Consider the following 26,850-nt stretch of genomic DNA (forward strand, 5'->3'; position numbering starts at 1 on the left):
AATCCTGAGCCTGTTGGGATTTTGCTGTTCAAAATACCTGATTCTTATTGACTCATAATGATTTAACATATTTCTTTGCTCTGGTAAATCAGTTATAATCAATCTGCATTCATTTCCCCAATTTTTATTGACATTTCTACTCTACCTTTGCTTCTTTTCCCATTTTCTTTGGCCTTTTGGTTTTATACATATTAAATTTCTTTATTAGAAATTCAAGGTGGATTTTAGAAGGGAGCAATAATAATAAGTAAAACTTTTTTTTTCTTTTCTTTTTTTTTCTTTTAATAAGTAAAACTTTACACAAAAGTTCCTAATTTACTTTTCATAACAAAATTAGGGAGTTAGGACTAGTTATGGCTTTTGTTTGACACACCCATATTTGTATATACATTTTTAATTGGAAATCTGGGCTAAAAATAGACACTCAATGCCCAGCTTAACAAATCAGGAAGTAGGTCTGGAAAACATTAAATAAGACAATCCTTTGTGAGGTTGTGTTTTTTTTTTTTTGTGTGTGTGTGTGTTTTTTAACTTTAAACAACAATAAATACCTAATCCAACATTCACTATTTCTTACAGATATTTTTGCCCTCTTAGATTGAGAGTATTTTTACCCAAATTTGATTTAAAACTCATTTTATGTCTCATTTTATATGGAGACTAGAAGCCTGGTGCATAAAATTCGTGCATGGGGGTGGGAGGGCAGGAAAGGGTGTCCCTCAGCCCAGCCTGCACCCTCTCCAATCTGGGACCCCTCGGGGTATAACTGGCAGTCAGACATCTCTCTCACAATCCAGAACTGCTGGCTCCTAGCCACTCACCTGCCTACCTGATTGTCCCTAACTGCTTCTGCCTACCAGCCCGATCGTCCCTATTTGCTCTCCTGCTGGCTTGATTACCCCTAACTACCTCTGCCTCAGCCCGCACCGGAACCCAGGATTCCCTCTTCTAGCTGACCACAGGCACCTGGGATCTGGGCCTCTCTCCCTTTGGTCAGCCATAGGTCCCCAGGTTGGCTGCAGCCTCAGGGGATGGTGGGCAGGTGGATTCGCCTGGGCTGCAGCCGCAAGTGCTGGTGCCTGGGACCACGGAGTGGGCAGCTTCTTTGTCTCCTGAGCCACAGCCAGCCGCAGGTACTGGTTTCGGGACTGCAGGGTGGGCGGCTTCTCCGTCTCCCAGCCACAGCCAGCCGCAGGTGCTGGCGCCTGGACAGCAGGCACTTCTCCAGCTGGCTGTGGCCTGGGATCACAGGGCAGGCGGTTTCTTCATCTCCCAGGCTGCAGCCAGCCTCAGGAGCTGGCACCCAGTTTTTCCATCTTCCCAAGAAAGTGGGGTCTCCCCCAGGACATGGGGTCTCCCCCAGGACATGGGGTGGGAAGGCTTGAGGCTTCTGCTGCTGGCTGCGGCCTGGGATCACAGGGCAGGTGGCTTCTTCGTTTCCTGAGCTGCAGCCAGCCTCAGGTGCTGGGGCCTGGTTTCTCTGTCTCCTCCAGGATGTGGGACGGGTGGCCATGAGACTTCTGTTGCTGGTTGTAGCCTGGAATCATGGGGCAGGTGGCTTCTTGATCTCCTTGGCCGCAGCCAGCCTTAGGCACTGGGGCCCAACTTCTCCAACTCCTACAGGCCTGGAGCAGCTGGGGGCTGGGACTGCCGCCATCTTTCTTAGGTTAATTTGAATACTCACTCCTGATTGGCTGGTGGGCTTAGCAGAGGTATGATTAATTTGCATATTTTATTTTATTAGTGTAGATTGCTGATTTCTAATTAAAGACCCACAAACTTTTAGAAAGTAAAAGTTTGAATGTTGCTTGCTATTTTAAAAAATCCTGTTCTGAACTTACGGACTGATCTCTTACTTGAAATTGAGTTGAAAGTATCTTATAATCTAGGACAGTGGTCGGCAAACTCATTAGTCAGCAGAGCCAAATATCAACAGTACAATGATAGAAATTTTTGGAGAGCCAAATTTTTTTTAAACTTAAACTGTTTCTAACACCACTTCTTAAAAATAGACTCTCCCAGGCTGTGGTATTTTGTGGAAGAACCACACTCAAGGGGTCAAAGAGCCGAATATGGCTCGTGAGCCGCAGTTTGCCGACCTTGGATCTAGCACATAGAAAGCAAGTTATCTTCAGATAGGTGATAGAGATTCAACCAGGTGTTGCTTCTAAGGACCCAAGGTATTTTTTCCCCCAACTAGGTAAGGAGGCATTTAGATTTCTTAGAATATTGGGAAAAATTAAGTAACACCAAGACATTGAAATAATATTTAGTTCAAATAAGATTTCAGTGTTAATGCCTTGTAATTGTTCTGCCAACTTTTAAACAGATAATACATTTGATTTTAACTTTTTTTTTCTGTTAAGCATTTTATAAGACACTAGAGGCCCGGTGCACGAAATTCGTGAACGGGTAGGGGAGTGTCCTTCAGCCCAGCCTGCACCATCTCCAATCTGGGACACCTCAAGGGATGTTAAACTGCCCGTTTAGACCCGATCCTAGTGTGGTTGGACATCCCTCTCACAATCCAGGACTGCTTGCCTGCCTGCCTGCCTTCCTGATTGCCCCTAACTGCTTCTGCCTGCCAGCCTGATCACCCTCTAACCATTCCCATGCCAGCCTGACTGATGTCTAACTGCTCCCCTACCAGCCTGTTTGCCCCCAACTTCCCTCCTCTGCCGGCCTGGTCACCCCTAACTGCCTTTCCCTGCAGGGTTAATCACCTCCAACTGCCCTCCCTTGAATACCTGATCCTTCTCAACTGCCCTTCCTTGCAGGCCTGGTGCCTCCCAACTGCCCTCCCCTGCTGGCCAACTTGTGGTGGCCATCTTGTGTCTACATGGGGGCAGGTTCTTTGACCACATGGGGGCAGCTATATTGTGTGTTGGAGTGATAGTCAATCTGCATATTACTCTTTTATTAGATAGGATAGAGGCCTGATGCATGGGTGGGGGCCAGTTGGTTTGCCCTGAAGGGTTTCCCAGATCAGGGTGGGGGTTCCCTTGGGGTGTGGGGCGGCCTGGGCAAGGGGCCTGTGGTAGTTTGCAGGGCAGCCACGCCCCCTGGCAACCCAAGCAGAGGCCCTGGTATCTGGAATTTATTTACCTTCTACAATTGAAACTTTGTAGCCTGGAGCGAGCCTAGCCCCCTGCTCACTCTGTGGCCTAGCCATTTCTGTTTGGTTTCATGTATCTTCTATAATTGAAACTTTGTAGCCTTGAGTGGAAGCCTAGGCCGGCCAGGGTGTGTGGAAAGCTTGGCTTCTGTTGCCGGGGAAACCCAAGCCTCTCTCAACTGCTCTCTGTGGCTGCAGCCATCTTGGCTGGGGTTAATTTATATACACGTTCTGATTGACTGGTGGGTGTGGCTTGAGCAGAGTGATGGTTAATTTGCATATTATTATTTTATAAGGTAGGATGTTTTAGATATCTTTGCATAATCTGTTTTCTGTCTTTTTTAAATTAGGCTGCCATTTGTCGATGTAGTCAACCACTGTCAGGATTCAGTGCCAGGTGTCTAGAAGATGAACATTTGCTTCAAGCCATTAGTAAAGCCAATCCAGCCAATCGCTATATGTATGTCGTGGATACCAGGCCTAAAGTATGTGCCTTGAATACAGTATAGTTTGTTACTTCAATTATCTTTGTTACTTTAATTAATAAGAGTTGATTAATTTGTCCTCATTTAACATACTGAATCCTTGTTTTAAATTAACCCAGGGTAATCATACTAAGGAAATTAATTTTTTAAAGGATACCAACTTAGGAGACTAATTTCCCAGTAGCCCAGATGGTGATTTCTTATTTCTGCTTTCCTAAATATATATATGTCTATTGATGGTATAAAAGTATTATGTTACTGTGAAAAAATACTAAATAGTTTGTGTATTGTGAAAAGTTAGCAATTCTATTATAATTTCAATTTCAATACATTGTGTATTAATGGACCTAAATTTGAAATATGCAAGAAAATACGTGAAATATATAGTGAGTTAATTTAGGAAACATTGAACTAAAGAATCATAAACAATGAACAGGAAATAACTGTTCTGTTAGCCATCCATTGTGTAAGGTTAAATTTTTATCAAATGTCACAATCCATTTTTTCTTTTTATAAACACAATTAAATAGCCAATTCATATAGGATCCTAAAACTACAATAATTAAAATCTGCAATGGTCATAGCTAACATTACTCTTAATTTTTATTATAGCATCGCAAGCAGAGCTGGTGGGCTACACAAAAGGACATTGGCAGAATTATAGTGAGGATTTCTTCAAAAATCTGGAATGATGAAAAAATAAGAGAAAGCGATGAGAAAAAGCGAGTGAGCCATATAGATCACAATTATAGACAGCCTTTTTGAAAGGAATGATAGTTGTTTTAGAAGTAATTCTCATCATCATTCAGTTTTACAAAAGATAATGGAGAAAACATATGATAAGATTAATTTGAGTAAATTAAGGAGTATTAAAAATTAGAAGCTGATACTTTGGTAATATTTTATTTGTTAAAAGGAAATGACTTTTCTTAGAATTCAAGAGTGTTGGTATTATCTCTTATAAGGAAAATTTTACTTCCTTGTATAATCTGGGATGATTAATTGGTTAGAACTATTTTTATGGTGCTATTAGATACAAAAGATGATTGTAATAAAGACTTTTTAAATATAAGATCTGAGGGCAATTTGTTTCTTAGGACCTAATATGTCTTAATTGTATAACTGACTTCTACAGAAAAAATATATCTTTCTTTGATTTTTTTGTTTTACCAGTTAAACTCAAGTAGTAATAATGTAGAACATTTTAAATATTTAATCATTAACCCTAGTAATCATAGGTGCTGAGTAACCAGTGAGTCATTAAATATAATTTAACTGTACTTGTTGCCAACCTCAATCCAATGAATGATAAGCTACTATTGTTTCCTAAAATTTAGGTTCTGTTTTATCCAAGTACATAAGAATATTTAGTAAATTGTAATAATATGCTATATGAAATCCTAGTTTCAAAGAATTAAACATGGCAAAATTTTTTTATATATATATTTTATTAATTTTTTACAGAGAGGAAGATAGAGGGATAGAGAGTTAGAAACATCGTTGAGAGAGTCATCGATCAGCTGCCTCTTGCACACCCCCCACTGGGGATGTGCCCGCAACCAAGGTACATGCCCTTGACCGGAATCGAACCCGGGACCTTTCAGTCCGTAGGCCGACGCTCTATCCACTGAGCCAAACCAGTTTCGGCAACATGGCAAATCTTAATAGCATCGATCTAAACATTAAAGGTCATGGGGCTACTGGCAGTCTGTTTTTCCATAAAGTGGTTTTTCCAATTTCTTTGGAACCATTTCTTAGAGCTGTATCAAGTTAATGGATTATATGCATTTTATATAATGTGTGGGCCTCTAGCAGTCTCTAATATGGAGGACCTAAAATAATCTCATGTATATTTCAGATCTGAATTTTAGGATCCCTGTGGCTTTGTGAATGATAAAGTGCTCTAGGCTTATTCTGAATTGAATCTCATAGTTTCATTCTGAAAAATAAAAACTACCCAGCTCTGCTTCTCTCTGAATCATTTAGGATTCAGATAGGAGATCTTTCTAGTTTTAGATTTTGAAATATTTATGAACACCTAAAGACCATGATTGGCAAACTGTGGCTCACGAGCCACATGCGGCTCTTTGGCCCCCTGAGTGTGGTTCTCCCACAAAATACCATGGCCTAGGCAAGTCTATTTTGAAGAAATAGCGTTAGAAGAAGTTTAAGTTTAAAAAATTTGACTCTCAAAAGAAATTTTGCCAAAACCAGTTTGGCTCAGTGGATAGAGTGTCGGTCTGAGGACTGAAAGGTCCCAGGTTCGATTCTGGTCAAGGGGATGGACATTGGTTGCAGGCACATCCCCGGTGGGGGGTGTGCAGGAGGCAGCTGGTTGATGTTTCTCTCTCATTGATGTTTCTAGCTCTCTATCCTTCTCCCTTTCTCTCTGTAAAAAATCAATAATATATATTTTTTTTAAAAGAAATTTTAATCGTTGTACTGTTGATATTTGGCTCTGTTGACTAATGAGCTTGCTGACCATTGACCTATGTGAATTAATATAATAGTTTCATGAATTATTTGTGGGGAACTTCTTGTTTGACCTTTCAATTATATAGCAGTCACATTGTTTCTTTATAGTATCCTTCATTGCTATTATTAACTTATTTTTTATGTTTTTATTGGAGAGAGGAAGGGAGAGAGAGAGAGATCAATGTGAGAGAGACATTGATTGATTGCCTGCCCCAGGATCAGACCTTCATTATGGGCATGTGCCTTGACTGGGAATTGAACCGGCAACCTTTTGGTGCACAGGATGATGCTTAACCAACTGAGCCACACAGACCAGGGCGAGACTTTTGCTTATTAAAAAATGGTAGTATATTTAATTGTGGTAAATTCCTTTAAATTGTCTGCTAGCTAAAATATAGTTTATTGTTTTCATGATATTTTGATAAGTTATAGGATAAAAGCAATTTGTCTCTAAATTTCTAAAATTTAAATTTTTAGCTGAATGCAATAGCCAACAGAGCAGCTGGAAAAGGTTATGAAAATGAAGACAATTATTCTAATATTAGATTTCAATTTGTTGGAATTGAAAATATTCATGTCATGCGGTCCAGCCTTCAGAAGTTATTGGAAGGTATGATTATTGCTTATCTTCTAGTCAGCCTTATTCCATAGAAATATGCTAGTCAAACATTAAAAATATTAAATTATGTACTTTGAAATTTTCTAGTAGTCACATTTAAAAAAGTAATAAGAAACAGTTGAAATTAATTTTAATAATATATCTAACCTAATATATTAAAAACATGTTAAACATGTAATCAGTATAAAAAAATTGTGATGATTTACTTTACATTTTTGCCTTTAAGTCTTAGACAATTTATACTTTCAGTACATCTCAATTTGGACTATCTACATTTCAGGTATTCAATAGCCATATTTGGGTAGTAGCTACTGTATTAGATAGTACAATGCTAATAGTTTTTATAAAAACTAGAGGCCTGATGCACGAAATTCGTGCACAGAGTGTCCCTCACCCCAGCCAGCACCCTCTCCAATCTGGGAACCCTTGGGGGATGTCTGACTGCCGGTTTGGGATCAGGCCTAAATCAGCAGTCGGACATCCCCTGTGCAATCCAGAACCACTGGCTCCTAACCGCTAGCCTGCCTGCATGCCAGATTGCCTCAAACTGCCTCTGCCTGCTGGCCTGATCGCCCTCTAACTGCTCCCCTGCCAGTCTGATTGCCCCCTAACTGCAACTGCTCCCCTGCCAGTCTGATTGCCCCCTAACTGCTTTCCTGCCGGCCTGATCAACCCCTAACTGCCCTCCCCTATTGGCCTGATTGCCCCTAACTGCCCTTTCATGCTGGCCTGATTGCCCCTAACTGCCCTCTCCTGCCTACCTGATCACCCCTAATTGCCCTCCTCTGCCAGCCTGATCTCCCCTCACTGCTCTCCCCTGCCAACCTGATTGCCCCTAATTGCCTCCCCCTGCTGGCCTGATAACTCCTAATGTCCTCTGCCTTGGCCCCTGCCACTGTGTCTTGGTCTAGAAGACATCTGGTCTAATTAGCATATTACCCTTTTATTAGTATAGATTACTATTGTTACTCTTTTAAAAAATATATATATCTTATTGATTTTTTAACAGAGAGGAAGGGAGAGGGATAGACAGAAACATCGAAGAGAGAGAAACAATGATTAGCTGCCTCCTGCACAACCCCAACTGGGGATGTTCGTGCAAGAGAGGTACATGCATTTGACCGGAATTGAAACTGGGACCCTTCAGTCCATAGGCCGAAGCTCTATCCACTGAACCAAACCAGTTAGGGCTATTGTTAGATATTCTTGATGTGTCAATGCAATTTAGACTAATTTATGATAATGTTCCATTTAAATATTAAGATATTTTTCTAGTCATGGTATGGAATTTAAAAAATTAAAATATCAGACTTTTTAATTAAACACTGCAAATTTTTTAAAAAAATGAAATAGGAGTGCTTTTTTTAACCACAAGGAATGATAGCAAAATGTAACAAAAGAATCTGTTACTGAATTTCTAATAGCATCTTTTCATTTATAAAGAGTCTTGCCTATTTATTTTGTTTTCTTCTTCCCCAGTTTACTCATCTAGAGATAATCTTGAATAGGAGAAAGGAGGCTAGCCCATTCTAATTGAAATGTTTTTTCCCCTTCTTTTTAGTTAATGGTACCAAAGGGCTTTCTGTCAATGATTTCTACTCTGGTTTGGAGAGCTCAGGATGGCTTCGCCATATCAAAGCTGTCATGGATGCTGCAATCTTCTTAGCCAAAGTAACTCTTCGTCGCTTATATTTGATCTTGGGGTTTATAATGGTTGGGAAGGAATGAATTTATTGAGTGCTGGTACCTTTTCCAATCATACAATTTTTATTTTGCTTTACCTCTTTAATGAGGTTCATTTAATTTGAGCTTTAAAAATACCATCCAGCACTAAATGTATGGACTTAAAAACATTTCAAACACTTTAAAGAGCATGTTTGTCTTTTTATTTTTGTTTATATGCTTTGTGTTTTATCTTATTTCTGAGAAATTGTATTGAGATAGCATTATCATTACAGTACTAGCTCTTCTTTATAATGCAACTAGAGGTCTGGTGAATGGATTTGTGCACATTGAAAGGAAATTAATTGGAGGAAATATTTTGGAGGCTGGGGAAGGGACCGAGGGAGGGCTCCAGGGTGTGTCTGGCCCATCTCACCCAGTCCTGATTGGCCAAACCCCAGCAGCAAGCTAACCTACCAGTCGAGCATCTGCTTCCTGGTGGTCAGTGCGCAACATAGCAACCAGTGAAACAGTCAAATGAATGATCAGACACTTAGCATATTAGGCTTTTATTATATAGGACTAGAGGCCCAGTGCACAAAATTTGTGCATGGGGGAGATCCCCTCAGCCCAGCCTGCACCCTCTCCAATCTGAGACCCCTTAGGGGGATGTTCAACTGCCAGTTTAGAATCAGCAGTCAGACATCCCTCTCACAATCTGGGATTGTTGGCTCCTAACTGCTCACCTGTCTGCCTGATCACCCCTAACTGGCTGCCTGGTTGCCTTCAACTGCCCCCCCTGCCAGCCTGGTTGCCCCCAACTGCCCTCCTCTCCCCTCGCCCCCCCGCCAGCCAGTTACCCCCAACTATGACCCCCCCACTGGCCTGGTCATTCCCAACTTCCTCCCCTGCTGTCCTCATAGCCCCTCACTGGCCCCCTCTGCTGCCTGCATTATCACCACTAACTGCCCCCCTGCTGACCTGGTCACTCCTTACTGCCCCCCTCTTCTGGCCTGGTCACCCCACGCAGCCTGCTGTTTAGTTGTTACTGTGAGGGCATCCTGACCAATTTGCATATTACCCTTTTATTAGTATAGATACTTAATGGTTTTTTAGTAAGTAGAACTTAATGATTCACTTAAATGTATTCTGTTAGAATCTAAGTGTGTGATCTTTCTTTTCAGGCAATAATGGTGGAAAATGCAAGTGTGTTGGTTCATTGTTCTGATGGCTGGGATAGAACTTCCCAGGTTTGCTCTCTTGGCTCTCTTTTATTGGATTCCTACTACAGAACAGTCAAAGGATTCATGGTAAGGAGTTATAGTAAACCGTGGATTTTGCTGACCTCAACTTAATGGACTTCTGATTTAACAGACAAAATTTCCAGTCTGAATGTCATATGTGAAAATTAACACCCTGCTAATTTAAAAATGCTTTTAACCAAGATTTACTTATAATCAAATTAACAGGTTATTTTTTTGTTATTAACTCACTGTTATTACTAAAATTTTTTGTTATTAATTCACTGTTATTTATTACTAAAATTTAACAAATTTAGTATGCCATATGTTGGAAAAAACACTGTAGTAATTTTGTCAACATTAGTAAATATTACATATCTACAGCTATAGTCTACATATTTCAGTTCCAAGAGTCACTGCTTATAAATAATGTTCAGGAAATGATTAGCATGTGATCTCACAGCATTGCCCATGTTACTTGGTTCTGTTGTTGTGTGACATGACTTTCTGCAGCAGTTTTAACATGTGCCAGCTGAAGTTCCCATGTATGCTAAACCACACCCCAGCCGTGTGCATTTGTTTACTCTCAGTGACTGCTGAATGCATTTACTAAATCTGCTCAGTATAAACTTAAAATTATAGTAATACACATAGGAGACTTTTCTATGAAATTTAACTTGTCGTATCTTCTTAATTTTAATTATACAAATGTGTCTATATAAGTAAAAACAGGTAAACTAATTTGTCAATTTTTTAACATACATTTAGAAAACCTTTTTTATTATATAACAGACTTTCTGTTTTAATAGACACTTCCTCACTTGAATTAGCCTGTTAAATTGATGTTTTACTGTATTTGGCTAGACCAGTGGTCCTCCCATAGGAGACATTGGGTAATGTTAGGAGACAATTTTGATTGTTACAACAGAAAGGGTTAGCTGGTAGACCCCAGGATGCTACTAAATATCATATTGTACAGGACAGCCCTAAGGCAAAGTTACCTAGCACAATGTGCTGATGTTGAGAAATCTGGAGTTAGAGTGATTTTCATTTGTGCCACCTTTTGACAAAAAGTTTCAGATTTAAATTTTTTTTCTCTAAAATGTTACAATAGAAATATTCAGTATTTCCCCCTTATATTTATCTAATAAATTTGAATAATATAGTAAAACAAGGAAATAGGGATACTTAAAAATTATATTCTAGAAAAAACTTTGTTCATACTGCTTCATTTGTTAACCGTAGTTACATGTTCCGAAGCATGTTTTATATCTGAAGATTAAATTTCTAATTGAACATATTTTTTGCTTTGTGAAGCTAAAGCCCTGCCTTCTGTTTTTTTTTTTGTTTTTTTTTTAATGTTTTTTATTGATTTTTAGAGGAGAGAAAGGGAAAGAGAGATAGAAACATTGATAAGAGGGAAACATCACATTGATCAGCTGTCTCCTGCACACTCCCCTACTGGGGGACAAAATGTACAAACCAGGCATTTTCCCGACCAGGAATGAAGCTAGTAACCTCTTGATGCATGGGACATAATCCACTGAGGAACACTGACTGGGCTTTTTTATTTTATTTTTTATTTTTTTTTATTGATTTTTTACAGAGAGGAAGGGAGAGGGACAGAGAGTTAGAAACATCGATGAGAGAGAAACATTGATCAGCTGCCTCCTGCACACCCCCTACTGGGGATGTGCCCGCAACCAGTGTACACGCCCTTGACCGTAATCGAACCTGGGACCTTTCAGTCTGCAGGCTGATGCTCTATCAACTGAGCCAAACCTGTTTTGGCAGGGCTTGTTTGTTTTTAATATTAACTCATCTTTTCAAAATTTATATCTTAACTCATGGCAAGTAAATAAAGAGATGTGAGAAAGTTTTCATTAGTTTAGAATTATTAAATATAGTGCCATCTTAAAGCAAGGGAAGATTTAACATCACTAGGTCCCTGTAACATTATGTGGCAGTGCTAACATATTGAATTTGGGATAGGGTAAATGGAAGTGCTGTTAATAAAATAATGCTCTGCTTACTTTGAGAGTGTAAGATAAGGAATATTTTCTTTGCCATGATTGTTTTTAATGTGTTTCTTACACATTCAAATTAAATCATGTAATACACTAGAGGCCCAGTGCATGAAATTTGTGCATGGGGCTGGGGTGGTGGGGCTCCCTCAGCCTGCCCTGCCCCCTTTTGCAATCCAGGACTGCTGGCTCCTAATCGCTGTTCTACCTGCCTGCCTAATTGCCCCTAACCACTCTACCTGCCTGCCTAATCACCCCTAACCACTCACTTGCCTGCCTGATGGCCCCTAACTGCTCGCCTGCCTGATCACCCCTACCTAACCACTTGCCTGCCTACCTGATTCCCCCTAACCGCTTGACTGCCTACCTGATCACCCCTAACCTCTTCTGCCTGCGTGCCTAATCGCCCCTAAACACCTCTGCCTGCCTGATCGCCCCTCACCACTTGCCTGTGTGCCTGGTCACCTCTAATTGCTTCTGCCTCTGCCTGCATGATTGCCCCTAACTGCTCACCTGCCTGCCTGATCATCCGTAACCACTCGCCTGCCTACCTGATGGCCCCTAACCGCTCTGCCTGATCACCCCTAACAGCCTCTACCTTGCCCCCGCCACTGTGGCTTCATCCAGTAGGCCCTCCAGAATGAAGTCTGGAAGGTCGTTCGGCTGGCGGGTCTAATTAGCATATTACGCTTTTATTATTATACATGATCCAGGGACAATGAGAGAGTGTCCCAGGCAAAAGGAGCAGTGAGAGTTAAAGATTAGCTCCGGGACTGCATGGAATTAATCATGCATGAGTTTTGGGGACTAGGGACTTGGGTGCAGAAAAATATAGGGGGATGGGTGCCTGAGGAAGAGAAAACTAGAATGTAGGTAGTGAGAACCAGTAGAGGGCTTTAAAAAAATGGTTTGGTGCCTTGAAGGAAGAGGGGAGTGGGAATGGAGGCTAGGAGACCAGTGTAGGAACTATTGTGATAACTCAAGCTGTTCATGGATAGATGTGGGGTACATGAGAGGAGTCCTCTTCTAGGATGATTTCCAGGCTAGGAACTCAGTTGTTAGGATGGATGGTGCTGTTCTCCTACCCTTCCAGGAGAAGAGCAGAGGAATAAGTTTAGTGAGAAAGATTTTAAGTGTTAAGATGTTGGTGTGTAGAAAAATGGCAGGAGGCTCATAGTAAAATCTGAGGTTATAGCCTGAAAGTCATGTACCTGAGGTCACACATGTAAGAAAGTGGTGATGTTAGCACTTGAGTGCATGCATTCTGACCCCAGAAACTGCATTTTCACTCATCCCATTATATAGCCTTTTGAGAGATTTAACATTAAATTAGAAGTTAAAAGTGGCAATTTAAACACTGAAAAGAAAATACTTAGTATATCAACCCAAATCACTATGCTCAATTAATATTTGACAAAGGAGGCACGAATATACAATGGAGTCAAGACAGTCTCTTCAATAAATGGTGTTGGGAAAATTGGACAGATACATGCAAAAGAATGAAACTAGATCACCAACTTACACCATTCACAAAAATAAACTCAAAATGGATACAGGACTTAAACATCAGAGGGGAAACCATAAAAATACTATAATAGAAGCATCCACAGGCAGCAAAATCTCAGACATGCCAAAAGAACTTCTTCACTGATACTGCCCCTAGGGCAATGGAAGCTAAAGAGAAAATAAACAAATGGGACTACATCAAAATAAAAAGCTTTTTTACAGCAAAAGAAACCATCAACAAAACAAGAAAGCCCACTGTGTGGGAGAACATATTTGCAAATGTTACCACTGATAAAGGTTTAATCTCTAACATCTACAAACAGCTTATATAACTATTGATAAATAAAAGGAAGAGGAATGATCCAATTAAAAAATGGGCAATGGACCTAAACAGAATATTTTCAAAGGAAGACAGAAGGAAGGCCAAAAGGCACATGAAAACATGCTCAAAGTCACTAATTGTCCGAGAGATGCAAATCAAAACAACAATGCGGTACCATCTCACACCTGTCAGAATGGCCAACATCAACAAATCAACAAACGACAAGTGTTGGCGAGGTTGCGGAGAAAAAGGAACCCTCTTGCACTGCTGGTGGGAGTGCAGACTGGTGCAACCACTGTGGAGAACAGTATGGAGTTTCCTCAAAAAACTGAAAATGGAACTCCCATTTGACCCAGTAATCCCACTCCTAGGAATATATCCCAAGAAACTAGAAACACCAATCAGAAAGGATATATGCACCCCTATGTCCATAACAGCACAATCTACAATAGCTAGAATTTGGAAACAGCCTAGGTGCCCATCAGCAGATGATTGGATCCAAAAACTTTGGTACGTCTACATAATGGAATACTATGCTGCCATAAAAAAGAAGGAATTTTCATCATTTGCAGCAACCTGGATGAAATTGTAGAACATCATGCTGAGTGAAATAAGCCAGTCAATGAAAGAGAAACACCACATGACCTCACTCATTTATGGATAATAAAGAACATTATAAACTGATGAACCAAAAGATAGATATAGAGACAGTAAAGCAACAAGTAGACTGTCAAATTACAGCAGGTAGGGTAGAGAGATCGGGGGGGGGGGGGGGGGGGGGGCGGATAATAGATCAACCGAAGGACTTTTATACATGCATATAAGTACAACCCATGGACACAAAACTCTGGGGAGGGGAGGATATGTATGGGAAGGGGGGGCAAAGTTAAAATATGTACACAGATAATAATTTAATTTAAAAAATATACTTGGTGATTATAAATTAAATTATGAGGTATATTAAATACTAAGAAGGTAAGTTGTTTAGGTTAGTTAGATAGTCCTGTTATTTCAAACAGAAAACAGATACAATCCATTCAAGAGGTTAGATATTAACATTTGAACTTGAATACAAATTTTTCGGTGCTCTCTTTATCATTTTTTAAAATATATGGATTTTTTCATTTATTTTAGAGAGAGAGGGAAAGAGAAACATTGACCGGTTGCCACCCATTGAGGACTGAATCCGCAATTTGGGCATGTGCGAATAGGGAATAGGACCAACAACCTTCTGGTGCATGGGGCAATGCTCAACCAACTAAGCTACACCAGCCAGGGCTCTTTATCATTTTTTAACTATTATATAAGTAATGTACAAGTAAACGAAAAGGTAGAGTGGTTAGGGGCAATCAGGCAGGCAGGTAACCAGCGGTTACTTGTACAAGTAATGTAGAAGTAAAACGTAACTGGAGTCTACTATCCACAGTTAACCACTGTTAACATTTTTATTTACATTTCTTAGCCCTTTCTCTTGGCAAAAATCATTATGCATACAAAAATGTAAATGCAGCAGTGCTTTATAACACATTTTTCACTTGAAATGTAATAAATACAGTAAAAATGATTTGTTATAAGACACCTGTGTTTCTTTTTATGGATCATCTTCACTCTGTTAAATCAACCTCTAATCTAGGTTCTTGCTATCTTTTGCCTATAATCTTAAAACATTTGTTTTGTTTGCAATCTGTAAATGCAGTTTTTAAGATAATAGGATTTAATTCATTCTAAACAAAAATATTTGAAAGTAGTTACAATGTAGATTTTACTTTTTTTCATTAAGGTTTTTGTTTTTCATTAAGGTTTTAATAGAAAAGGATTGGATCTCCTTTGGACATAAATTTTCAGAGAGGTGAGTCACTGTTATATATGTACATATTTTTTAAAATTAGAAAAAATAGTTTAGAATGCCAAAATGTTTCTGTTTTTCATGAACTTGTATGTCCAGTAGGAGGTGAGAGTGTGATTTTTTTTTTGTATGAAGATTAATTTTTGTTGTTATTTCAATTCTCATATCTCTGTTAATTTTCAGGCAAGTTATTAACCTTCCTGTTTATCTTGATTGTAGTAGGTAAAAGGTAATAGATGCTTTAAAATTGTGGTTGAAAAACTTAGGTATAAATTGTTTCAATAAAAACATTACAAATTTTTCTGCAATGGCACAGTATTTTAAGGTTTTTGGTTTTTTTCTTTATGTTTGTTTAAATTTAACAACACCTGAACAATTGATTTCTTTCAGGGGCATTTTTAAAAACTTTTTCTTTTCTGGGGGTGGTTAGGTGTGGCCATTTGGATGGAGACCCAAAGGAAGTTTCACCGGTGTTTACTCAGTTCTTGGAATGTGTGTGGCATTTGACTGAACAGTTTCCACAAGACTTTGAATTCAATGAAGCGTTTCTTCTTCAGATTCATGAACATATTCATTCATGCCAATTTGGAAACTTCCTTGGAAATTGTCAGAAGGAAAGAGAAGAACTCAAGTAAGATGGTTTGATTAAATGGGCTTCTTAGCTGAGGACTACCATCAATTTTAGTTGAACTGAATAAAATACATTATGAAATAGAACTGAATTTTTTGTTAAGATTTTATTGTCTTTAGTTCTGAAGCCAGGTATACTCTCAATATCTTTCATATCCTCTGGTTAATAGTAGAATGCATTTTTTAAGTGTGTTTTAAAGTGTAGCATATATACAGAAAAGCACATGTATTATAGGTGTGAAGCTAAATAAATGTTAAACTTATCCACCTGTGTAACCAGCACTCAGAATAAGAAATATTTCCAGCTAAAACCGGTTTGGCTCAGTGGTAGAGCGTCAGTCTGCGGACTGAAAGATCCCAGGTTCGATTCCGGTCAAGGGCATGGACGTTGGTTGTGGGCACATCCCCAGTAAGGGGTGTGCAAGAGGCAGCTGGTCGATGTTTCTCTTTCATCGACATTTTTAGCTCTCTCTCTCTCTCCCTTCTTCTCTGTAAAAAGTCAATAAAATATATTTATAAAAAAATATATATTTCCAACACCCTCAAAACACACCTTATGCTCCTTTCCAGTCTGAATCCTATATAATAAAAGGCCAATATGCAAATTTTCCCCTCTACCAGGAGTTCAACTAGGAGTTCAACCAGGGGGCAGGGCCGGCTGGACCCCACCCATGCATCAATTCGTGCATCGGGCCTATAGTCTATATTATAAAAGGCCTGTGGCCCTAACACTTTAACAACCAGTGCACGTGGGTGGGTGGGGCTGTGAGTGCGGTGGGGTGGTGGGCGGGTGGGCAGGGCCGCGCGGTTTCACGCGCTGGGCTTCTAGTATATATGTATGTGTGTATATATGTAATTTTAAATACATATTTTAAAATCTTTACATTTCATTTTCCATAAAGTATTGGTCACTGTGTTTTAAAGTGTGGTAAAAGATTGTAAAAATGTTGGATAATTTAAGGTAACATGAAGCCTTATAGCTCTCCTTACATTTCTAAATAGGCTGTTCTTTGGGGAAGTAAGTTTACCTATGTTGGCTTCCAGTATGTCTATCCCTGATTGGGTCTTGCACTTGTTCTTCCCTAACTGGTCTTTGGGATTAGGGGCTTCTGGCTAGAAGTGTGTGTGTCTGTGTGTGTGTGTGTTAGGTTGGATTTCTAAGATTAGATTTTTTACAGTAGTCAATCAAGAGCAGTTATAGATTTTTTTTAAGATCTGAGTGACATATTAGATAGGCTAAATATGGTGGTAGTTTGAAGACAGCCACATACTATCACTCCCAACAGAATTGAAGGCAGAATTGAGAGCAAGTGGAACATTCTAAAGATGTGTAAAGGAAATAAGTGAAATAGAGTATGACGGAGATAAACAAATCAGACGATTAGGACTTTAATTCTGTGCTATAGTATCTCACAGTGTTTTTTTGTGTGTTTTTTTTCATAATTAGGAGAGGTGACTTGGAGCACAGAGCTATTTTAGGAAAAACTATTGTCAATTATGAATATGAATATGCAAACATCCTTATAAATAGGAAAATGGTAATAAAATTACATTTTTTTTTAGTAGTCTTTCTTTAAGAACACCTATTAGTTATCTTAGAGGTTATGCAAAAATGAGCAGATTCTCCACTGTTTCCTCTGTATCACTGGTTTATATTTCTTTGGTAAATATACTATCTAAAATAATCTACCGTTTTTTCACCTACTTCACCTTCATACTCTTAGATTTGTAGTATAATTGGTATTTTTAAATTCTTGAATACTGTCCTGATTTTTCCTAATTTTTAAAAAAATATATTTTATTGATTTTGTACAGAGAGGAAGGGAGAGAGATAGAGAATTAGAAACATCGATGAGAGAGAGTCATCGATCAGCTGCCTCTTGCACACCCCCTACTGGGGATATGCCCGCAACCAAGGTACATGCCCTTGACCAGAATCGAACCTGGGACCCTTCAGTCCCCAAGCCGATGCTCTATCCATTGAGCCAAACCGGTCTCGGCATTTTCCTAATTTCTTTGTTTTGTATCCACTTACATTTGCCCTTTAATACATGCCATTACAGTCCAAATGAGGCTAAACAGAAATATATTCGCATCTTACTCTATACTAGAAGCCTAGTGCACAAAATTCATGCACAGGTAGGGTCCTTAGGCCTGACCGGTGATCAGGGCCTTCCTTCTTCCTGTTGGCCAGGTCCTTCCTTCATTCTGTGATGCCCCCTGGTGGTCAGTGCACGTTGTAGTGAGCAATCGAACTCCCAGTCAGTTGAACTCCAGAGGGGACAATTTGCATATTAGCCTTTTATTGTATAGTATACTGTTTACCCTTGAACAACTTGGTGGTAATATATTGATTTTTTTCAGAGAGGAAAGGAGAGGGAGAGTTAGAAACATCGATGAGAGAGAAACATCAATCAGCTGCCTCTTGCACACACCCTACTGGGGATGTGCCCATAACCAAGGTACATGCCCTTGACCAGAATCAAACTTGGGATCCTTGAGTCTGCAGGCCAACGCTCTATCCACTGAGCCAAACTGGTTAGGGTGTAAGTACTATTTTTGATCATGAGTGGTTGAATCTGTGGATGTGAAACCCAAGGATACGCAGGGCCAACTCTCTCTATTAAAAAAAAAAATCCATGTATAAGTGGACCTGTGCAGTTCAAACCTGTGTCATTCAAGGGTCAGCTGTATGTGTGTGATGATTTGAAGTAGGTATAACATAGACCAGACGAAGATTATGAAATTCTGTGAAATAAGAGAGGAATCTCTTTAAGTATGTGGTTTGAAAGAAAACAATATACCTGTGTTGTGTTTGATAAACATAATCATTTATTAAATGATTATAAGTAGAAAAGCAGAAGAGTATAGAATTCAGAGACAAGGTGACATTAGACTGTGAATAGAAGGAAAAACTAAAACTTAAATCTACTTGTGAAAAAATTGCCTGCTTTATAAAACTGAGTATTGGCATCTGTGAGAAAGGCCTTTATGTTTCTCTTTTTATATAAGGTTAAAGGAGAAGACTTACTCCCTGTGGCCATTTCTTCTGGATGACCAAAAGAAGTACTTAAATCCACTCTACAGTTCCAACTCTCAGCAGTGTGTTGTTTTAGAGCCAAATACAGCATCTTTCAATTTTAAGTAAGTTGGCACTTTGAATATTTATAAATATTTTTTTAAAAATACATTTATTTATTGAAATTTTTCCTTTTTTGGTCATAAAGGTTTTGGAGAAACATGTACCACCAGTTTGATCGAACATTGCATCCCAGGGAGTCGGTGTGTAACATAATTATGAATATGAATGAACAAAATAAACAGTTAGAGAAAGACATTCAAGACTTAGAATCTGTAAGTATTCTGAATTATCTAATATAATATATTTGGAGTATTACTATTATTACTTGTGTTCTTAAATTAGTATATATAGAAACCTTAGCAGAGCACATAGTTGCTTCAAAGTTAGAACTCTGCTTTGAATAGGTTAGTTTGAATCACTTTCCCTGAATTTTAAAATAAATTGAAATATCCTAAGATATAGAGAAGTAGAGATATAAGGTAATAAATACCAGGGTATGTACCACCTAACTTTGTGAGATTGTAACGTTTGTCATATTTGTTTCATTCTTTTGTTTTAAGAAATGAAACATGATATATTTGAAGACCCTTAAAGTCCTTTTCATGCTCCCCTCATGTACTTTCAGTTAACTTGGTGTTAATTATTCCTGTGAACATTTGTATACTTCTATGTATGTTTGTATCCACAACTTATATTACTGTTTTGGTGATTTTAAATACTATTTTTATCATATATTAAACAATAAAAAAGAATATAGTTTTTGTATGCAGTATAAAGGGCAACAAACAACATGAATGCCCATGTACCTTTCACTCAGCTAAGAAGCTGCATGTTTGAAAAATATATAGAGACTGACATACTTCATTTTGCTCAATATTGCTTTGAAATTTATCCATGTTGATATGTGTAGCTTGAATGCATTTCTTTTGTTAGTGATTACTCTATCTGTTTGCCTATCTGCCTTTTTCTTATTGATTTGTAAGAGTTTTTTATATCTCAGGCACTGATTCTTTTTTAGTTATATATATTACAAATGGCTTGTCCTTTCCATTTTATTTACAGTGTATTTTGTATAGATGCTTTGAATTTTAATGTAGTCAAGTTTATCAATCTTTATGTTTTTGCTTTTTTTTTTTTGTACCTTAAGAAATTTCACCTTAGCTGGTTTGCTCAGTGGATAGAGCATCGGCCTGTGGACTGAAGAGTCCCAGGTTCAATTCCGGTCAAGCGCACATGCCTGGGTTGCAGGTTCAATCCCCAGTATGGGGTATGCAGGAAGTAGCTGATCAATGATTCTCTGTCATCATTGACATTTCTATCTCTCTCTCGCTCTGAAAACAATAAAAATATATTAAAAATAAAAAATGAAAAAAAATTAACAATGAAGAAGTTTCTCTCCACCCTAAGACTTTTCTATAATCTTTTCTTTGCCATCATATATAATCAAAAGTTATTACTAAGTATATATTTTAAAAATCCTAGACAGGATTTGTTATAAATTGGTCTTGTCTGTCTCTCAGACGGGGGTGTTCCTTAGTCATCCAAGTAATGACTGCTTGAGTAAACTGTAAGAGGATGTGTTAAAAAGAGGCAGGCACAAGATATAGGTAATTCAGAAAGATCGGTTTGCAGACTAGTCCAACAATTTGGAGAGTGCAATACTTTGCTAAAAATTACTTTTAAAATCTTATGTTCAGTTTTTTAAAAAAATTTTGTGTTTCTAAAGCATGTTGTACATAGAAAAAACATGGAGGTTTTAGGCAATAAAATCTTTAGCTAAATAAATGCCGAAACTGGTTTGGTTCAGTGGATAGAGCGTCAGCCTGCGGACTGAAGGGTCCCTGGTTCGATTCCGGTCAAGGGCATGTACCTTGGTTGCGGGCACATCCCCAGTGTGGGGTGTGCAGGAGGCAGCTGATCGATAATTCTCTTTCATCATCGATGTTTCTAACTCTCTATCCCTCTCTCTTCCTCTCTGTAAAAAATCAATAAAATATATTTTTAAAAAAATCTTTAGCTAAATAAGTGTGTATTTTTGTATTATTGTGATGTCAGGGTGAATGTCTCATATATATGTTTCATATACAGTTGTTTTAAACATATACTATGTGCAATTAGTAATTTTTTTCAAATTTATTTTTGTTCTAGAAAATTAATAAACGCAAAAATGAGCAAATAGATGGAGTTCTCACCAAGGAATTGTTACATCCAGTTCATCCTGAATCACCTATCATCAAAACCTCCCTAAGTTTTAAGGAGCAGACTCTATTACCTGTGAATGATACTCTTCGAACTATAGAGGGCAGCAGCCCAGCGGATAATCGTTACAGTGAATACGCAGAGGAGTTTTCCAAATCCGAACCTGCTGTGGTCAGCTTAGAGTATGGTGTGGCAAGAATGACTTGTTAGGTTCCTAGAGTATTTTCTGGACTGACTGTAGTGCAAGAAATGGATTATTGTGAGGATGATCTGTGTGCATGACGAGATGGAATTTGTCTAATAATGATCTTAGAGTTTAATAGTAGATTAATCGTTTAAGGAAGGAAAATAACTGCTCTTGTGAGAGGAATTAGTGTAACTGCTTTAGTTACATTAGTGTAAATGACTTTTATTTCTTTAAGAAACAAGTGATATTGACATTTATTCAAAACACAATTTGCATTGTATACTAGCAAATTGACATTTCTGTATGATTTATATGATAGAGTCAAACATGAATAACCTTACTTAACTATAATTTAATTACCAGAAAACAGCTTGACAAGGCAATCTCTTAATAAATGACATGGCATGTTCTTTCAATTATGCAACCATGTAACTGAATTTTTACATATTTTACCTATAGTGATGTTTAATGTTGTGCCATGAAAAATATTTCTAAGAAAGCCTTAAAATCTCAGTTTTTTCTTTACTCTTAGGTTTTATAGCCAAGAGCAGAATTTTGTGTTTGGTTTTCTTTTTGCCAGCCTTGTTTTATCTGTGAAGTCTATACTCATTACTGCAGGCCTTGCATGCTACAGTACTCCTATATAGAAAGTTGTATAGGCACTCTGTTAAGTTCATGTGTAGCTCATTCCACTTCCATAGTCAAAATGAAACCACAGTTTTTATTCTACTTGCAGTTTGCTTAGTACTACATGTGATGACTTATTAATTATAACATAGGTTGATTTTTTAAAATATGTACTAAGCACATTTGACGATCTTTCATATGTGCATTACTGCATTGTATTCTTATTTTGTGGTTGGCTTTATTCTTTTGATAACTTTGTAATTTTAAAAATATAAAGTTCTAAAACTGTTCTTAGAACAATGAATAATACATATGTATTTTTAAACTGTTTTACCTCTCAATGAGTTACTGCTCTTCCTAGAATATTTTACTTTCCGTTTACCTAGACATTTTGGATAAAATTAAAAGGGAAATACAGATAATTATATTTTGCTTGGTTATATGAATCTTAAAGCAGTCATTTCTATATGGAATAATATTTTCTGTTAATATATAAGGAAGAGTTTTATTTTACCTTGTTTTTAAAAAAAGCACAGGGCCTGGATGCCTGAGGTCAGGACTGCTGGAGGCAGCTGGCTTCAGAATAGAAAATGTAAGTAACATGGTGGCACGAGCTGTAATTCAAGGATTCTGAGAAATCTGCAAAGGGCCCTTCATGCTTCTCTTTATTATGCCTGTATTATTAGTTTTGAGCATAAATATCTTTTTCAAGTGGAACAAAGCTTTATTGTATGAGAACTTATCAAATCCCATTTATTTTTCCAATGCTTTTCTGTATCAAGTTATGTAATAAAAACATCCCTTTGTAAGCAGTAACAGAAACACTGTATAGAAAATATAATTTGTGATATTTAAGCACTAGGACAGGAAACTTAATCTTTGTGACGACAAAGGGAAAGCTTTTATGCCTTGTTTGGTTTCAATACTGATGGTGGTTTTAGAATCTTCCATGGAAGTCTTCTATAGTCAGCTCTGATTTATTATCTTACAGTCTTCAACCTGAGGCATAGATATATATATATATATTTATCTGTTCTCACATGGACTGAAAAATCAGTTAACATTCAATATAGGGAATATATTGGCAAAAGGCAGAATATGTATGTCTTAGAACATTGGATTTATGTTCAGTGTGATTGGGAATGTATAGTATGTAAATTACTTCATATATTTAAAGGTAATTAAATGTTCATGTTTTACTTTAAATGTTTTGCTTTTGGAAAAAAAAAAAAAATGTGGGATCAAGTTATAGTTGTTTGTTTTCCCTCTCCTGGGCAAATGGACCTGCACCTTACACTAATCCTAACAGTATCAGGTTTGAGCACTTCATTTTCCAAAAGACAGATATTGACAGTGGGCTAAAACTTCCAGTAGATATAGCTGGTAATGTTATTAAATTTTCCTTTTGTGCTTTTGTCACTTCTTGTTGTCATAATCAGGATTTTATCTTGCCCTTACCAACTTGTTGACGGAAGGCAATATCCAATGAGTATGTACATTCAAGGTTAAATGTCTCTTCCAAGGCTGATCTGGATGTAAACACGAGGAAAAAAATGATTGGCAGAGGAAAATATTCATTTTATTTGTGGGTGTTTTGAACAGGCTAGCTAGGCTAGAAATAGCTCAGCGAGTCTTGACTAAATCAACATGAAGGGAAGCTTTCCTCCCTATCCACCAAATTATCTTTATTTGGTGGGATAGCAGGACAGGGCAGTAGTATTAGGATACTAAAAATAAAAAATATTAGGTTTTAGAGCAGATATTTAGAGTAGTTTTAGTTACCAGCAAAATTGAGAGGAAAGTCCAGATATTTCCCATGTGCTCCTGGCCCCACACATTCATAGCTTTCTCCATTATGAGCATCCCCCACCAGAGTGGTACATTTGTTACAATTGATAAGCCTACATTGATGCATCATAGTCACCCAAAGTCCATAGTTTAGAGTTCTCTTTTAGTATATATTCTGTGGGTTTGAACAAAATGTATAATGACTTTTAATAGTACCATACAGAGTGTTTTCACTCCCCTAAAAAACCTTCGTGCTCTCCCTATTCATTCCTCTTCTTCCCCTCAACTCCTGGTAACCACTGATCTTTTTACTGTCTCCATAATTTTAGCAGAATGTCATGTAGTTGGAATCATACAGTATGTAGTTTTTTAGACTGGTTTCTCTTACCTAGTAATATGCATTTAAGGTTCCTTCATGTTTTTTATCATGGCTTGATGGCTCTTTTTTTTTTTTTCCCCCTTTCTCAGCACTGAATTCTCCATTGTCTGTATATACCAGAGTTTATTTCTCCATCCACTAAAGGACATCTTGGTTGTTTTCAAGTTTTAGCAATTTTTAATAAAGCTTCTATAAATATCCATGTGCAAGTTTTGTTTGGACAAGAGTTTTCAACCCCTTTGGGTAAATACTAAGGAATATGATTGCTGATTTATATGGTAATAGTATGTTCAATTTTGAAAGAAATTGCCTGATTTTCTTCCAAAGTGGCTGCATGCACAATTTGCATTACTATTAGCAATGAATAGAGCTCCTATTGCTCCATATCCTCACCAGTTTTTGGTATTGTCAGTGATATGGATTTTAACCAGTCTAATAGGTGTGTAACTAGCCTGGCCATTTATTTATTTATTTATTTTTTAAGGTTTATCTTTGCTGCTGCTGCTGCTTTTTTTAAGTTTTTTTATTTTTTTTATTTTATTGATTTTTTACAGAGAGGAAGGGAGAGGGATAAAGAGTTAGAAATAGCCAAAGCCAGTTTGGCTCAGTGGTAGAGCGTTGGTCTGCGGACTGAAAGGTCCCGGGTTCAATTCCGGTCAAGGGTATGTACCTTGGTTGCGGGCACATCCACAGTAGGGGGTGTGCAAGAGGCAGCTGGTCGATGTTTCTCTCTCATCAACGTTTCTAGCTTTCTATTTGTCTCCCTTCCTCTCTGTAAAAAATCAATAAAATATATTTTTTTTAAAAAGAAAAAGAGTTAGAAACATCCATGAGAGAGAAACATCAACCAGTTGCCCCCTGCACACTCCCCACTGGGGATGTGCCTGCAACCAAGGTACATGCCCTTGACCGGAATCGAACCTGAGACCCCTCAGTCCACAAGCCGAGGCTCTATCCACTGAGCCAAACCGGTTTTGGCTAGCCTGGCCATTTTTTAGTTTTGTTCTTCAGGCCTACTTTAAAATACTGAAAAACTTCCACTTAACATTCTAAGTTGGATGAAATGCTGATCATCTGCAAAATTATATAGAGCTATTGATTCATCAATGACATTGATTCATTTTCATTAGCCAGGTTATAGCTATTTTGTTGGCTTTCCCGTGTAGTAACCCAGTTGGTATTATCATGTCTCGATTGATTAAAATAAAATGTAGAACCTATTTTAAAAAATACTTAACTAGAAATAAAACATCCTAAATAATCAACTGAAGACTAGCTAGAGAGAACACTGATAACCAAGGATGGAAAGTGACGAACACATAGAGACCGAAAGGAAGGGCTGAATGGGCAGATGTTTCTATCTGCTTTGGCCCTTTTAAGAAAGTTCCTACATTCCCAGCCATCTCTTCCTGGCAAATAGCATCTTTCAAAAATTGCTTTCAGAAAGGGAGGGGGTAGGAGAGAACAATAGAAACAGCAATGATGAGAGGGAATCATTGATCAGCTGCTGCCTGCATGCCCCATACTAAGGATCAAGATGTACTCTGGGCATGTTCTGTGACTGAAATTGAATCTAGTATTCTTCAGTCCACAGACCAGTGCTCTTACCTGCTGAGCCAAACTGGCTAGGGATAATTTTTTTTTTATTTTTATTTTATTTTATTTTATTTATTTATTTATTTATTTATTTATTTATTTATTTATTTATTTATATTTTAAGGCAAGAGGACAGCTTAAGGGAGCTGTGGGACAACAGGAAAGTTAATATTTGCATTATAGGTGTGCCAGAACAAGAAGAAAGTGAGCAAGGGATAGCGAACATGTATGAAGAAATAATGGCAGAAAACATCAACCTGGTGAAAGAAAAAGACACACAAGTACAGGAGGCACAGAAAGTCCCACGCAAGAAGAACCCATACGGGCCCACACCCAGACACATAATTAAAATACCGAAAATTAAAGATAAAGAATTTTAAAGGCAGCAGGAGAAAAGCAAGTTACCTAAAAGGAGTTCCCATAAGATCTGTCATCTGATTTCTTCTTTTTTTTAATATATGTTTTATTGATTTTTTACAGAGAGGAAGGGAGAGAGAGAGCTAGAAACGTTGATGAGAGAGAAACATCGACCAGTTGCCTGCCTCTTGCACACCCCCTAACCGGGGATGTGCCCGCAACCAATGTACATGCCCCTGACCGAATCGAACCCGGACCCCTCAGTCCACAGACCGACGCTCTACCACTGAGCCAAACCGGTTTCGGCTGTCATCTGATTTCTTATCTGAAACTACAGGCCAGAAGGGAATGGCATGAAATATTTAAGGTAATGAAAATCAAGGACTTGAAACAAAGATTACTATATCCAGAAAGGCTATTATCCAAAATAGATGATGAAATAAAGATCTTCTGGTTTCTTGGGATATAGTCCTTGAAGTGGGATTACTGGCTCAAATGGGAGTTTCATTTTTAATATTTTGAGGAAGCCATACTGTTTTCTGAAATATAGTAGCAACCATACTTGGGTAAAACTGCTGTTTGAATTTTAACCCTACTATTCTGACTTCGACCTTCACTTCCTTGCTTTGTTCATCTCGCAATGGGCTTAGGGAGGATGAATTCAAATTCTAAGCAAGGTAACAGGCAGAACTTCCTTTTTTTAATTAAAG

General features: G+C 38.0%; 1 protein-coding gene across 3 annotated transcripts in view; it reads left to right on the top strand.

Moving 5' to 3' along the window:
• Positions 1-24,385, top strand: part of MTMR6 (myotubularin related protein 6) — a 48,179-nt gene extending 23,794 nt beyond the window's left edge. The window contains exons 6-15 of one of the 3 annotated variants that reach the window (XR_014794613.1): positions 3,466-3,600; positions 6,553-6,685; positions 8,256-8,365; positions 9,541-9,666; positions 15,249-15,298; positions 15,726-15,926; positions 18,938-19,069; positions 19,153-19,279; positions 21,156-22,612; positions 24,277-24,385. Coding sequence is in view for 2 of the 3 variants with exons in the window: in XM_084878776.1 (XP_084734902.1) it covers positions 3,466-3,600; positions 4,213-4,326; positions 6,553-6,685; positions 8,256-8,365; positions 9,541-9,666; positions 15,249-15,298; positions 15,726-15,926; positions 18,938-19,069; positions 19,153-19,279; positions 21,156-21,416 (1,389 nt within the window). In the remaining variant the exon portion in view is untranslated. Of the gene's footprint in view, positions 1-3,465; positions 3,601-4,212; positions 4,327-6,552; positions 6,686-8,255; positions 8,366-9,540; positions 9,667-15,248; positions 15,299-15,725; positions 15,927-18,937; positions 19,070-19,152; positions 19,280-21,155 lie in introns of all 3 variants that reach the window. The other 2 variants (XM_084878776.1, XM_084878775.1) reach the window with 2 other exon arrangements.
• Positions 24,386-26,850: the final 2,465 nt, after the last annotated feature.

The sequence above is a fragment of the Pipistrellus hanaki genome (assembly GCF_964339955.1).
Source record: "Pipistrellus hanaki genome assembly, chromosome: 3".
Taxonomy (NCBI): Eukaryota; Metazoa; Chordata; class Mammalia; order Chiroptera; family Vespertilionidae; genus Pipistrellus; species Pipistrellus hanaki.